Source organism: Pectinophora gossypiella, chromosome 23 (assembly GCF_024362695.1).
Source record: "Pectinophora gossypiella chromosome 23, ilPecGoss1.1, whole genome shotgun sequence".
Classification (NCBI taxonomy): Eukaryota; Metazoa; Arthropoda; class Insecta; order Lepidoptera; family Gelechiidae; genus Pectinophora; species Pectinophora gossypiella.
The window spans coordinates 9,408,241-9,422,417 of NC_065426.1; the positions used below are offsets into that span (position 1 = coordinate 9,408,241).

Below are 14,177 nucleotides of genomic sequence, written 5' to 3' on the forward strand. Positions count from 1 at the left end.
ATAGATCTAAAGGTGACAAAAAACGTTTACTTTTTATGAATTTTAATAAAGAAAAATGCTTAATAAGTGTGACATTTTGTCACGTTTTTCTATGACGTCACAGTGTGCTTTTTCATAAAAAATCCATAGTAATTTCGTGATTTGACGTTTACTAGAAAGTAACTGATTTGACTAGTTGGAAACTACACTACCTATTGCAAAATCATTTATGGAAATCATAAATTCTATCTAATTCAAAATTCGAATTCAATGGTTTAGGACCCGAGTCGGGAATAAGAAAAAAAAGACGAAGCAATTATTATTATTATTTATAAGCAATAATAATAAGTATTTATTCCACATTATTCCGGTGCCACCTTCTAAACGCTTCCAAAGCTTCAAACACACTGCAGGTTAGTACCTGCGGATGCTCTAACGCCAAGAAATGCCCGCCGAAGTCCAGCACTGTGGTATTCAGCAGGTTCCTATACCTGTACAGATAAAAGATTACAATATAGATAACTGTCAGTACTATTCGTCCCACTGCTGGGCACAGTCAGTACTATTAAAATTCAAAAATATATTTATTCAGTAGGTAACATAGTTAGAAATAGAAATAGAAATAGAAATGTTTTATTGCGACCATGTGTTCGTACAAATTGTGGTGTTATAAAAATACAGAGGTAAGTATTATAGTATCAACATGGACCCGGTAAGGGCACTGCAACTGGTAGAGAGGACAACATACTTAATTATTAGTCAGTGATACAACTTGTATTTATTATACTTACTATATTTTAACACTACTTTATTTTTACACTTTGAAACGTCAATTTTTACATTACAAACGTCTCATCCGCATAAAACTACTGCAGCTTCTCACAACTTTATTCAGAGGCAGAGAACAGGAGTCCTAGTACGGCTTTGAAATATTTTTTTTACCTTTGCGGATTTGCTCTTGGCCCCAGACTGGCCCGAAGGCAAGGAGCGAGAAGGCTTTAGATGGAGCGAGCTCGCCCAGAAGGTGCCTATTCACTCTGGCCTTGAAAGCGCGAGGGTTATAAGTATGCATATTACCTAAGTATGAAGGACGATGCGAAAATTTACTACTTGACGAAATAGACTACTCTGTGCGACATTCAACTCGCGTCAGACAGAGTACTACGGAAGGCAAGAGGGAAACCACTGCCCTATTTTTCCCTAAAAAAGTAGCATGGAGAATGCTACACCGACAAGACCGTGCCTCTTAAATTAATTATCATCATGTCGTCCAAATCGTATCCGGCGACGGCGGCCTGACGAATTGAGTGTATAGTTAAAGGAGGGTTTCGGTCGAGTCTTCCGTATTTGCGGACCAACTGTGTTAAGTTAAAAAGTAACATAAAACTTTTAATTACTTCAGGCTTAGGATCTCGGGAGGCTGGTAGGTAAACTCGGTCTTCGCTTGGACCACCCACGTTGGGACTTTTGTAGATGCTCTGAGAAAAAAAAATCACAAGTGTATACAATCGTGGCCAGATCTTAGAATTGATCATTTCATGATGTGCTCGATCAAATTTCATGAAATAGAATATCTTCTGTAAAGAAGCTAGTGATATGCTCCTTCACTCTTACCCTTCTAATCCCACCGCGTAGTGCTTCCTATTAGCGGTCTCAGCGTATATCCTGATGGCGGTCGTGAAGCTCCTCGTACCCCAGTACATCATCAGGTTGTCGACCAACTGCTCCCGGGTGAAGGTGTTGTGCAGACCACCATCAGGAAGGACCTTGTTAGCCGCATCCACTGCACCTGAGAACTTCTCCAGGATATACGCTAGGAGACCCGCTGGAGAGTCGGTCATGGCGATACCTGATAAAAATTTAAAATTCAAATCAGCCTGATCATTCCTCTTGACAAAATTGATTTCGAAATAATGTCTGGATCGATCGTGCTCAGAGGCAGAGGTGTATATACTATATAAGATTCCCATTGACATTCCGAATTTGCCTTTCAACTGTTTTAAGACAGTAGTTACCTAAACAGAAACTTTGCAAAAAAAGTTATTATAAGGTTAGTGATTATTTAGAAGATATGAATGTATGGGATTAATTGTCTGAGAACTGATATTAGGCAGCGAAATTAATCAATTGTATAACAATATGTAATGTTTTTTTTTAAAGAACGTCTAGGCCCCTGTGCCGAGGTTTATCTTGCAGCTTCTTTTCCCCGGCTATACAGGTTGTGAGAAGCTGTAGTAGTTTTAGGCGGATGAGACGTTCGTTATGTAAAAATTGACGATTAAAAGTCTAACCTACTGAATAAAGATATAAGTATGTGAATTTGAATAAGTATTATAGTCACTCCTTGCCAGCTGTATTTAAATTACCTCCAATAAGAGTCGAGCACATTTGGGAGATGGATTAAGTGTGAAAGAAACTTGCTACATACCTACGGTATCAGGCTTCGTGGCGTGTTCGTGGAAGTATCCAGTCTTTTCGATCAGGGAAGCCAGCGTGTCAGTTAGAGGATAGAGGCGGCTTGCCAACTCTGGAGGGATCACCAGATGGGGGAACACTGCGCCCACAAGAGTCAGTCCCAGGGCTTCAAGTGATGGAACTACGCCCCAATTCGTGTGGTAACCCAGGACCTCCTGCAACAGTTAGTGGTGGTTGAAAATTCGAAGTGTACCAAAATTGTCTATCAAGCTGACGCCCGTACGATTCAGGACTAAAGTAGGACCATGTGAGGTCTCTGGAAAAACATTTTTTTTATCATTAGTTTACGGCCACCCATTAATTTGTCGCTGACTGACGTCGCAAACTGACTTATCTGAAATTTTTGGCGAATCTGATTTGCACCATGCTATATATGCAAATATTTGCAGATACGTCAGTTTGCAAAGTCAGCCACGAATTGTATGAGTTTTATGCGGCCGCTAAGAGGTACAATTCACGGGGCAGGTGTGCCCAATCCAGTTACTCCCCTGTAGATCCGGGTTTGACCTAATCCTGTAGAGCCAGGGTGGTCCCGTCTTGGTTGATTGTGGTCCCCCCCCCCTTCCTAAAACGGCACCCGATGCGATTGCACCGGTCGCACCATCCTAGAGTCGCCACGGATAAACCTAGCTCAGCCGCTAGTGGGGAGCGGAGAGTTGCCGATCTATACGTTACATACCATAATACCGTAAAACTATCTCCTCACCCTGGGGAAGAGTACGGCCATGAAGCCGGTGATAATTGCGCCCCAGTCTCCTCCCTGCAGGTAGTACTTTGTATAGCCGAGCCTGTGCATCAGGTTTCTAAACAGCACGGCCATCTGACCCCCACCCAGCCCTGGCCGGGTTGCTGCCTGGAAAGTAAAATAAGTAGGTACATGTGGGAGCGAGCGGGGAAATAAACACGGATATATCTTTATAACCCACTATATTATCTTCAAAACCTTTCAATTAAAAGGTTTTTGAATCAGCACCACTGGCTCCTGAAATACAGTTACCTACACTAGTTTAGGAGTCATGGTCTTATTTATAATTGTTACTTGTTTGATGTACTCAATAAACTGTCTTTCTTTCTTTAATTAGACCACTTACCTTGCCTAAGACTATCTAAGACAAACAGATGTATGAAAAACTTACATCAGAAAATCCAAACCCTGGGAGACAGGGCACGATGAGTTCGACGACGAAGTCCCTGGAGTCATCGTCCGCCGTGACCATCGGGATCATCTCGTAGAACTCTCTGATTGATCCTGGCCAGCCGTGAAGGAGAAGTAACGGTACTACTTCTTTGTGTGTGGGAGGCTGAAAAGGAGTTTTTATGTATTATTTTTTTATGGATCATGTGCCGTTCCCATTAATGTTCTCACTTTGGGAACGTTCCCGACAGTAAAAAGGCACAAAACTTATGTAAGAGCTTTGTTACCTAACCAAAAGGCAGATAAGACCATGAGCACAAAAAGAACAACGTGAAAAAGAAAAACGGGTACATTCCCATTTTGAGAAAATTTCTGGGAACGGCACATCACTGATTATACCTAAACATTTTTCTGATAAAAAAGGTAGGTTCTTCATCTTCATCATCATAACTTTCGAATCTTGATTAATCTACCAATTAGTTTTTTGATGTTGCGTGGTGTGAATGTATGATGGAAAGTTCTATAATACGATCGTTGTAATATGTTCGTTTTGTGCATATTCCGGTCCCACCGGTTATAATCCCAAGGCATTACTCTATAACAAGAACTCTGAACGTACCTGTCTAACCCAAATAAAGTGGATATCCAACCCCTGGATATTGGTCTTGTATTGTGGAAACTGATTCAGGAATTCCTCTCGTTGTTTGAAGGGGTATTCCTCAGCCCAGTATGACAGCCAGTCTGGGAGGGCGTCGCTGTTGAAGCCGTACGTGAACCCTGCGCCTTCAAGAGGAGGCTGGAAGGTGATGTGGTTCCGCAGCCGGTACTGTAGATCCTTGATCATCTGTGAGAAAACTAAACATTAATATTGGCATTACCAATTCTTCTTGGAGGCCTGCAAAGCCTTAGAAAATATTGTTCTTATGGCAGTTCAAATCTTTCGCCTACCCTATTGAGTCGGCACGGCCATTGAGGGATCTTTCCCCCGCCCGCGCGGTATCGGACAGTTCAATAAGGCGCTCATAATAATACCCTTGACACTACCGGTGGTGCCATCGGGTAGTATCAAGGGTCCGCGGGGTCAACAACGAGACCGGAGTATTGCTTTTGTATTTTGTTAGGTAGTCTTATTTTATCCTAATACCTTTGTGATTGTTCTTAGTTAGTTCAACATGACTAATATGTAATTGTGTTATGGTGTTTATACATTACACCGTTGTCGTACTGAACTCGTGTGTGTGAATTACAACGAACGCGCCTGTACCTACTACAGAAGTAATTTCAGTTAAAATAAAGTGGAATTAGTGCCAGCCAGTACTCGTCCCCATAATATTAGATTGCAAAGGCGGCACCCGGACAGTGTGCAGCATAACGCATAAGTGTGAGCGAGATAGTCTGCGCGCTTTCGCCCTTACTCCTTTAGCGGATTACGGGCTTCAAGACGGGCGTGAATGAATTGTAAATTTATCTTAAGTGCTGCTTTCGATAATATTCTTTTTGATTCCTGTTCGGCGCGTCCTTGCCGCGGGGATGAGCGCCTCTTACTTCAGTAGGCCTCCAGCCGGAGTGAGACGGTGGCTGAGTTCGAATAGGGACCCAGACCTACGGGGTATACCGTAAAATTCTTGCCCAGGGATACGGGTGAAGACCTCAATGATTGCAAAGGCGAAGATGGGAGCCATCGGTATGGCAATGCAGGACGGAAGGGGCAAGTCACAGGGACTGTAACCTGGAACCTGACAGAGGGCAGCAGTCAACTGTCAATACTATTCAGAGGCAGAGGACAGGAGTCCTAGTATGGCTTTGCAATAGACTACTCTGGGCGCCATCCCACTTGCGTCAGACAGAGTACTGCGGGGCGGAAGGCAAGAGGGAAACTACGGCCTTATTTTCCCCTAAAAAAGTAGCATGGAAAATGCTGCACCGACAAGAGCGTGGCTCTTAAATTGATGATGATGATGCTGCTTTCACTAATGTTGGCTTGACCATTATTGACAGTTTTTTTTTTGACGTGACTTGTAGATTTGCCGCAGATGGCATTATCTACTTGGCCGGACAAATGGGGAGCGCTGAAGGCTCTCACCCGGTATAACGTTTAAGACAACAGGCCTGAGGGTGCCCAGTTGGGCGCGAACCTCGGCTCAGGGCGTCGTCTGAGAGGAAAAATATTTGAAAGAATTAATCGACCCTAGTGGGTCGATAGCGATAAGCGCTGAATGAGGGAAATCGTCGACCACGCCGGCGGGGTCGGTATCGGGGACCTGAAGTGTTTGGTGTCGCGAGCTGATTGGCTGCCTCTATGGCTAGAGTAATCGGGTCGTCGGGATCGTATATTACGTCCTTCGGACGCCGATACTTTTCAGTACCGTCCCTAAGCGGAATTTACTCAGAAGCCGCAACTACCAGGGGATTTGGGTGGTGCGGAGCAGAATCGACAAAACGTTTGGAAGCTAATTTGAGCCATTGGGCAATGGTTGGCAGACCTAGGTCAATGTGCAGATTTTCATTGCGAAGGAACCACGGAGCTCCCGTGGCTTTCCGCATGAAACGATTATTATTGTCAGTGATACGGCTCACCACCTATCACCTTGGTCTAACAGTGTAGTATTTAAGGGTACTTATGTGAAACTTTATGGCAATTTACCCTCAAGTATGAGGCTTTGTGAACGTCAGTCTGTCGCGAACGATTAAACGTTAACGTTGTACATACGACTTTGATTTGAGATTATTCCCTTAAACATCACAAACAGAAAGCTCGGTGAGGTATTTAGTTCATCTTGTGATGGATGTACCTCCGACTACACCAATTGGGATATAGTTCTGAGCTTATGTACTCACTTCATCATCGAAAAAAATCCTGGCAGGTCGGATGCTCTCATCCTGGATCATCCCCGGAGGCCCCCACCACTCGTTCAGGTCTAAGGCAGATCTGTTCAACTTTGGTGACTGCAGGAAGCTCTGGGCCCAGGATGTGGACACCAGAGACAGAATTATTACCAGCATTGTTGATCTGAGAACAGAACAGAAACACATTACAATTATTTGTTTGGACTAAACCACACCCGAATCTAGCTCAGTTGCCGTTCTATAGTATTCCTTATTCTATGACTAAACTAACCACAGATCATTAAGGAATCTGTACAACTGACCCTATTACTGCTACCAACTTATTTATATTTGTGTTATTATTTAATTTGAATGTCTACAAAAATCAGCAATTGACATCGTAACGAATAATGAGAGGGATGATTTAGCACATTATTGTAAGTTAATATCAAGTGGAATTTTCCATTGCAAAAGTATAGGAAAAAAGAACTAAAAAAAGACATGAATTTTGCGACGGAAAATTCCACTCGATATTAACTCAGAATCATGGTCTGAATCATCCCCTCAGTATTCGTTACGATGTCACTAACACTCTCTATGAAAAAAAATGTCAAGCAATTTAGGAATTTTTAATGTGCATAAGTGAAGTACTTACATACAAAAGTCGACTTCGACAGTGGTAAGAGACAGAAACCTCTTCCAAACTAGATTCTTAAATCTAGTGGTGGTTCTTAAATATAGTAGTCTGGCTAAGGCCAGACTATGGACTAAGGCCTGGCTAAGGCCAGGCGCGCACTACGACGTTTTCGTCGCGCGGCAGAAAAAAGCAGTGGCATAATGTCGCACTGTAATACTGTACCAAACAGTTTTAAATTGTATTGCGCGCACTTTTTTTTTTTTTTTTTTTTTTTTTATACTGGTGGATTGGGGTCTCCATTTAAGCGACATAGCCTGTGTTTGGAGGCCCCGCTCTTCCATTATTACAAATAAATTGTATGTAAATAAAGCAGTGTGGTAGGTTTAAAAAAAGACAAGTACTACGGCATGCAGATAGAATATATATCAGCACACCCAGCCCTACGATGTATAAATCTTGGGATCAGCACATATTACTAGGACATAACAGGAATAGACTACTGGGTGTGCCGAGTATAACACTAGGTAACATATTGTAACATTGGATAACACGAAAAACTATTCCAATGAGTGAGATTGATCAGCGCAATTGATTGACGGCGCATTGGCGCCTCTGCACTGTAAAGTCGTGAAATGTAAATAAATAAATAAAAAATAAATAAATAAAAAATCAGTAGGTGTCGTGTGCATTGCACAGTAAAGTGCGTGTGTGTGTGAGTGTTTGAGTGTGAGTGTGTGTGTGTGTGTGTGTGTGTGTGTGTGTGTGTGTGTGTGTGTGTGTGTGTGTGTGTGTGTGTGTGTGTGTGTGTGTGTGTGTGTGTGTGTGTGTGTGTGTGTGGTATCTAAATGAGAATGGTGTATAAGGCGCGGTTTGTGGGTGTATGAGAATCATACTGCAACAATCATGTAATACGATCCAGTAAAGACTCGATAACATCATAAGTTTGAGCTTGAATCCATTTTAGTAAAAGTGTTTTACATTCGTAATATTTTTTATCATATATATATATTTCTTTATTTATTTTATTGTACAAAAAGGCAGAACGTGAATTAAATTGCCTAGTAGCAAAGACAGTTTTAGTATGAGGTACTTCAACAACAATATCCTTACGTCGCTTTTCCTTTTTACGGATGTCGAAGGGAAATGATTTGTGGGCTTTTAGGATAGTCATTGTTATATATAATTTTCTGACAGATAGTAGGCCACTGATGCGATATAATTCTTCAGTAGTGAAACGTCTCTTCTTAAAATACATGACCTTGATAAGGGTCCGTTGTGCTATTTCCAAATCTAGGAAATTGGTCTTAGTTGCACCACCCCAAACAGGAATGCAATAAGATATGATGGATTGCACAAGAGCAATGTATATTTGGTTGAGGAGATATTTGGGAGTGTCCAACTGTTTATTGCCTGAAGGTATTACGTATCTGAGGGTTTTAAATATCCAAATTAGTTTTCTAATTTTACCAATAAGGTAATCCAAGTGTGGATACCACGACAATCTGTGATCTACAATAATCCCTAGATATTTAGTTTGTAAGACTTTTTCTATCATTGGACAGTTACAGTAGTCCCTATTAACATCTTCAGGACATACATGGATTTTTAGGCTGAAGTCAGTCTGCGGCTGTGAGTTGTTGTAGACACTGAAGCAGACAAAGTTTGTCTTGGATGTATTTAGTGTTAGAAGGTTTTGTTGTAACCACAATGCCATTTGAGCCAGCCCAACTTCAGCACTAGACTTGACAGCATCCCAAGATTCACCAGCAAATACCACAGCGGTGTCATCAGCGTACGACAGTATTTTAGCGTTCGGAAGGTTCATAGCGCACTTGACGGCAGCCACCGCAGCGGCGAAAGGTCTGTGACAAGTTACAACTAGTTTGCGGCGCGGCGGTTTATCATCTTTTTGTAACATATTTGAATAGCTTTGAATGCGCACACACTACACGACGTTTCGCCGCTGATTAGCCATTAGAAATTAGAGATGTGCGGAAGAATCTGATAGACCAAACAACGGGGATGAGCCCCCACAGGTGGACAAAATAGCACTGCAGGCATGGATAATTGGGGGTGGGCCGATAAGGCCACCCACTGGAACCAAGAAGAAAAGCAGTTACTAAAAAGTAGTTGGCGGACATCTACTTTAGTAACTTACAACGCTCCCATCAACAGATGGCTGTTAAAATTACTGAAAGTCTCTCCTCCGGTGATATTTCATCTCTGAATCTAGTATTTTCATATGAAATAGAAGGTCCAACTAAATTTAAAAGTTCGTAGAAACTCTCTTTATGCATTCTATAATATTGTCATAAACTTGTCTAGAAAAAACTGTTCGTTGTTTAAACGATTGAATAAGAGGATGAATCTAAAATCTTTTTTTCCTTTTTTCGAGTTCTAATTATCAGAGCGCAAATACAAGTTGTTTCTACTAAATCCATTTTAAAACTGAGAATTTTGATGCTGCAGTAAACCGTAGTGCGTGCGTTTACAGATTTTTATTTGTGTTGCCGCGCGGTACAATGCCGCTGCTCTTTTCTGCCGCGCGGCGAAAAACTCGTAGTGCGCGCCTGGCCTAAGTATAAGTATTATGTAAGTATAAGTATATTATGTACAATCAATTTGTGTTAGATGTAGAGTCGCAATGTCACCTGTATCAATACATAGACTCGTTTGTTATTTGGCGTTGTTAGTACACCTGTGATATTTGAGCGTGCAAACGAACGTTGAATAGCGTAGTGTGTTTGCTCGATGTTCCGGCTAATTAGTTAATGCCATCTGCGGCAAATCAACAATAAGTCAAGTAAAATAAGCAAAATTAAAAATTTTGAAAAAACCCACGACGGTAAAAATTTCATCGTAAAAGAATAAAATAACTCAAAACCCCCGACTTAACCCAATTATTATGTAACGAAATATTATATTAGACTTAAAAATACTTTCTAAAAAGAGTTGATATCTCGAGACATCGGTAATAGATATACTTAAGTACCTAAACAATGAATATGGATGTTTACAGTTTTTTCCTAACGTGTCTGTTTCTCGAAGATATACTTAAATGTAGCGATAATAATTTTACCATAATACATAACCGAGGAATATCCGTCGGGGGCTGCCTTTTCTATATAAAATTTCAACAAAAATTTAATTATACTCATAAGTGTATTTTATATCGTCGTTAAACATCTACAATTCTTCAATAATTGTATTCACGTCACTAGAAAAACTTTAGCTGGGTTAATGGCAGCCCCCGACGGATATCGATCGATTCGATGAATTTTGTCGAAATTGATAAGTTTTTTTTATACTATTATACAGGGTGGCCCAGAAGTTCAGGTTCAAAATGAAAAATTAGATAGAGGGGCTCATTAGCTACCAGAAACACTCCCATGTATGTTCAGCAATTATTTACGGTTTAGGAGATATAACCCATTTTGTACCTTTTTCAAGATTTTCTACCTTACTTCAGAAATAATCATTTTGTCGCTATCCCTTTCTTAATAATTATTTTATTTTACTTCACAACTATGCCTAAGGCTGTGTACCGCTCAATCAAAGATAAATCAAAGTCAAATCAAGTATAAAAAAGAAGTTATCGGAAGTCAAAGTGAGAATTCGACCAAAATTGTTACAGTTGTTAAAACTTCGCCGAAGAATAATAAACACATGAGATTGTCATGGACCCTGAAAGTATTTCTAAAAACTGCTCCATTTTATAGGCTTTTAGATACATCCAAAAAAGTACCCTTAATAAGGACATAAAACTAAGTAATTTGACCTCAAATATTGCAAGACAGACAGATTTAAAGGAAAATTTGACATTCTCATAAAATGTAGCTGCTTCTTTCTAACGTTGTTAAAGGAGCTCAAAGACAGATTTTATTTTAGTATCCAATAGTATGAATCACCAACAGTGTTTGGGGATACTTTTTCTTTGAAATCTATGTAAGTCAATGTGGTGAAGACCGTCTGGGCTAAAAGACCGTCTATTGCCAATAACTTCTAAATTTGAATAACTAGCGCCTTACGTCTCTGTCGATAAAATAGTCCCTAAAGAGCCAGTCCGAATTAAAAACCGTAGATGGTGCTGTTATGATTAGTTTGGACAATATCGGTCCTGCAATTGTTTTTTACTATTTCGCGCTCTAGAATGCAGTGGCCAGTGGCGGATTTTTGATCAAAAAAAAGTGGCAAATCGGAGGATTCTCAGAAGTTTTTCTGATCACTTAGGTTATTTATTGATCCATTAATGTATTCGTTAAACATAATGCAGGAATATAGCTTTTAGTTAGAATTTATACCAGTGTGAAATTTTAAATTAGAAAATATAATAGTTGGAAAGACCGTCTACATTAAAAGAGGGAAGTCCGTCATATGCCGATCTTGCCTCAATCCAGATATTGACAACTATTACAGCAGAGCGTATTTTATGCAAGACTAGTGAGATAGTATTTTGTGTCCCATTCTGTTAATATTTTGTGTTTGTGTGTGTTCACATTATAAATCTTATTGACTTACAGGCACTACAGTCGACTCTTGAAATATTACGAATTATCGAGTGTTTGAAATATCAAATGGTTCGAAATTTGTGAGAGAAAATAAATAAAACTTCGAATTATTAAGTGTTGGTTAATTTTTAAACAAACCAATTCGTAAGAAGTGTGTGCGTCAAATAGTCAAACTAATCATAACAAAAATAAAGGCTCGTGTATCTTGATACAAGTTTGAACTTGTCGCAAAATGTACTTACAATCTTTCCGCCTCTTCTCTCTGCAACTTTGAATTGTCGAGTGTTGGACGCTGATGAGTTCGAATTAACGCGTCGTTTTGCTAAATAGCAATGTTTTTTTCGTTCGAATTACCAAGTGTATGAAAATGTATTGATTTAGTTCGTAATATAAAGAGATTTAGTAGGGAACTCGTGATAACTTTGAATTATAGAGAGGTTCGAATTATTGCAAGTTTGAAATAACGAGAGTCGACTGTATTATATTTTCTAATTTAAAATTTCACACTGGTATAAATTCTAACTAAAAGCTATATTCCTGTATTATGTTTAACGAATACATTAATGGATCAATAAATAACTAAGTGATCAGAAAAACTTCTGAGAATCCTCCGATTTGCCACTTTTTTTTGATCAAAAATCCGCCACTGGCCACTGCATTCTAGAGCGCGAAATGGTAAAAAAAATTGCAGGACCGATAACAATATCGGTCTTTAATATAGTTTGGACAACCAAACTAATCATAATAGCACCATCTACGGTTTTTAGTTCGGACTGGCTCTTTAGGGTCTATTTTATCGACAGAGACGTAAGGCGCTAGTTATTCAAATTTAGAAGTTATTGGCAATAGACGGTCTTTTAGCCCAGACGGTCTTCACCACATTGACTTACATAGATTTCAAGGAAAAAGTATCCCCAAACACTGTTGGTGATTCATACTATTGGATACTAAAATAAAATCTGTCTTTGAGCTCCTTTAACAACGTTAGAAAGAAGCAGCAGCAGGTACTAAAATACCCTTTTTTCGTTTCTTTAAAACAATTGTTACCTTTTTTGACTTGGCTTAACTGACTATTAACCCGTGTTAATGGCAGGGATTGACGATTTTACGTGCCGTACGAAGTACATAGCCTAAAGTGAATGTTACTAAATGGTCACCACACGAAATTGCTTAACATAATTGATTTATTCAACAAATATAACTGGCTTATAGGTTCCTATTTCGAAACATCATAAAGCATCTTAGGGGGCGAGCCCGCTAGGTTTGATTTTGCCGTTGATAAACTTTTGTCTCCATACGACATAGGTCACGATTAGTTTACTAACTGCAAACAAGTTTGTAATTGAGTAGTTTCCTAGGTCAAAGATAAATTATGAAATTCTGATTACTAAATAAAGATAGATCTAAAGGTGACAAAAAACGTTTACTTTTTATGAATTTTAATAAAGAAAAATGCTTAATAGGGAAGGGGGCCTAAAGCGAGCACCCAGCCTAAAGCGAGCAGCGATCGTAAAACTTACCTATAGAAACTTACCGCGGCCCGCGTCCCAGTTGCGTTACCCCCCTCCCCGCGCCAGTGCGCGGCAGTCGTGATTTCACAGTGACGTGAATAACACAGGTTGTTCGCGCCAAAAACGATTTTCGACATTTTTATGCAAATAAACGAAGGTATGTAAATTGTGTTTTGTTTAATAATTAGTGAGGAACGTTATTATTAAGATGTGCATAGTATTTTGTGTCTATCTCACTCTGGCTTAACCATATTTTCATGAACATATTATGATACATTTTAGGTTATGCTTTATTAGAATACGAGATTGACGCTAAAGGCAAAGCGAGCAGGGCAAAGCGAGCATGCCCGCTATGCCCGCCTGTAGTCATATTAATATTGAATGAAAAGTAACCTAAAAATTATTAAATTACTTACTTACCTATTTTTTTTGTTGTTGTGTTTTAAAAACCATGTGTTTTGCGTCTTTTTAGATGGTGAATAAATATAAACGCAAAACACAGCAATGTTCTTAGACTGAAAGCACAATGAAGAAAGCAATACAGGAGGTGGTAGAAATGAAAAAGGCTTTAAAAACTACAGCTACAAAGTATGGTATCCCGCGAGCTACTTTACAGCGACACCTGAAAACAGGTTCTACCAAGAAAAAGTTAGGAAGGTTTACCAGTCTTCAGCTCAGAACAAGAGCTTGAATTGTTAAATTACGTATTTGAAATGGACAGTGTGTTTTATGGTTTATCGAAAGAAGAATTTCTTTTTCACTTAATAAAGTGCACATATGAATCCCTCTTTTGTGTTTTTATAAAGTTATTCCTTAGTGCTTCATGATATAATAAAAAAATGATGTATGCTCACTTTACCCACTGGGTGCCCGTTTTGCCCATAAGCCCGTGCCCACTTTAGGCCCCCCCTCGGGCAAAGCGGGCATTTGTAAGGGTTTCACATTTGGTTTCCTGTTTTAGTATTTTCAAAGCATACAAAAAATTTTAATATAAACTATCAAACTACAATAAATTCACCATCTGTTAGCAATAACAGTTGCTTAAAAGTATCATTTTGTTACCATTTTGCTCTTATTTTATCTTACGGTGCCCGCTTTAGGCCCCC

The 14,177-nt window shown here is 39.6% G+C and overlaps 1 protein-coding gene and 1 long non-coding RNA gene across 2 annotated transcripts; one reads left to right on the top strand and one right to left on the bottom strand.

Moving 5' to 3' along the window:
• Positions 1–295: 295 nt before the first annotated feature.
• LOC126377555 (juvenile hormone epoxide hydrolase-like) lies at positions 296–7,165 on the bottom strand. Its single transcript, XM_050025352.1, has 9 exons — positions 7,071–7,165; positions 6,428–6,599; positions 4,209–4,433; positions 3,591–3,755; positions 3,161–3,307; positions 2,408–2,609; positions 1,594–1,828; positions 1,377–1,457; positions 296–470 (listed from the first exon to the last, which is right to left on the bottom strand). Exons 2-9 carry the CDS (start codon positions 6,590–6,592, stop codon positions 332–334), a joined length of 1,359 nt encoding a protein of 452 aa, XP_049881309.1. The 5' UTR covers positions 6,593–6,599; positions 7,071–7,165; the 3' UTR covers positions 296–331.
• A 5,954-nt stretch (positions 7,166–13,119) lies between these two features.
• On the top strand, positions 13,120–13,858 carry LOC126377642 (uncharacterized). Its single transcript, XR_007567943.1, has 2 exons — positions 13,120–13,228; positions 13,544–13,858. It is a non-coding gene; the product is annotated as an uncharacterized LOC126377642 (long non-coding RNA).
• The last annotated feature ends 319 nt before the right edge of the window (positions 13,859–14,177 follow it).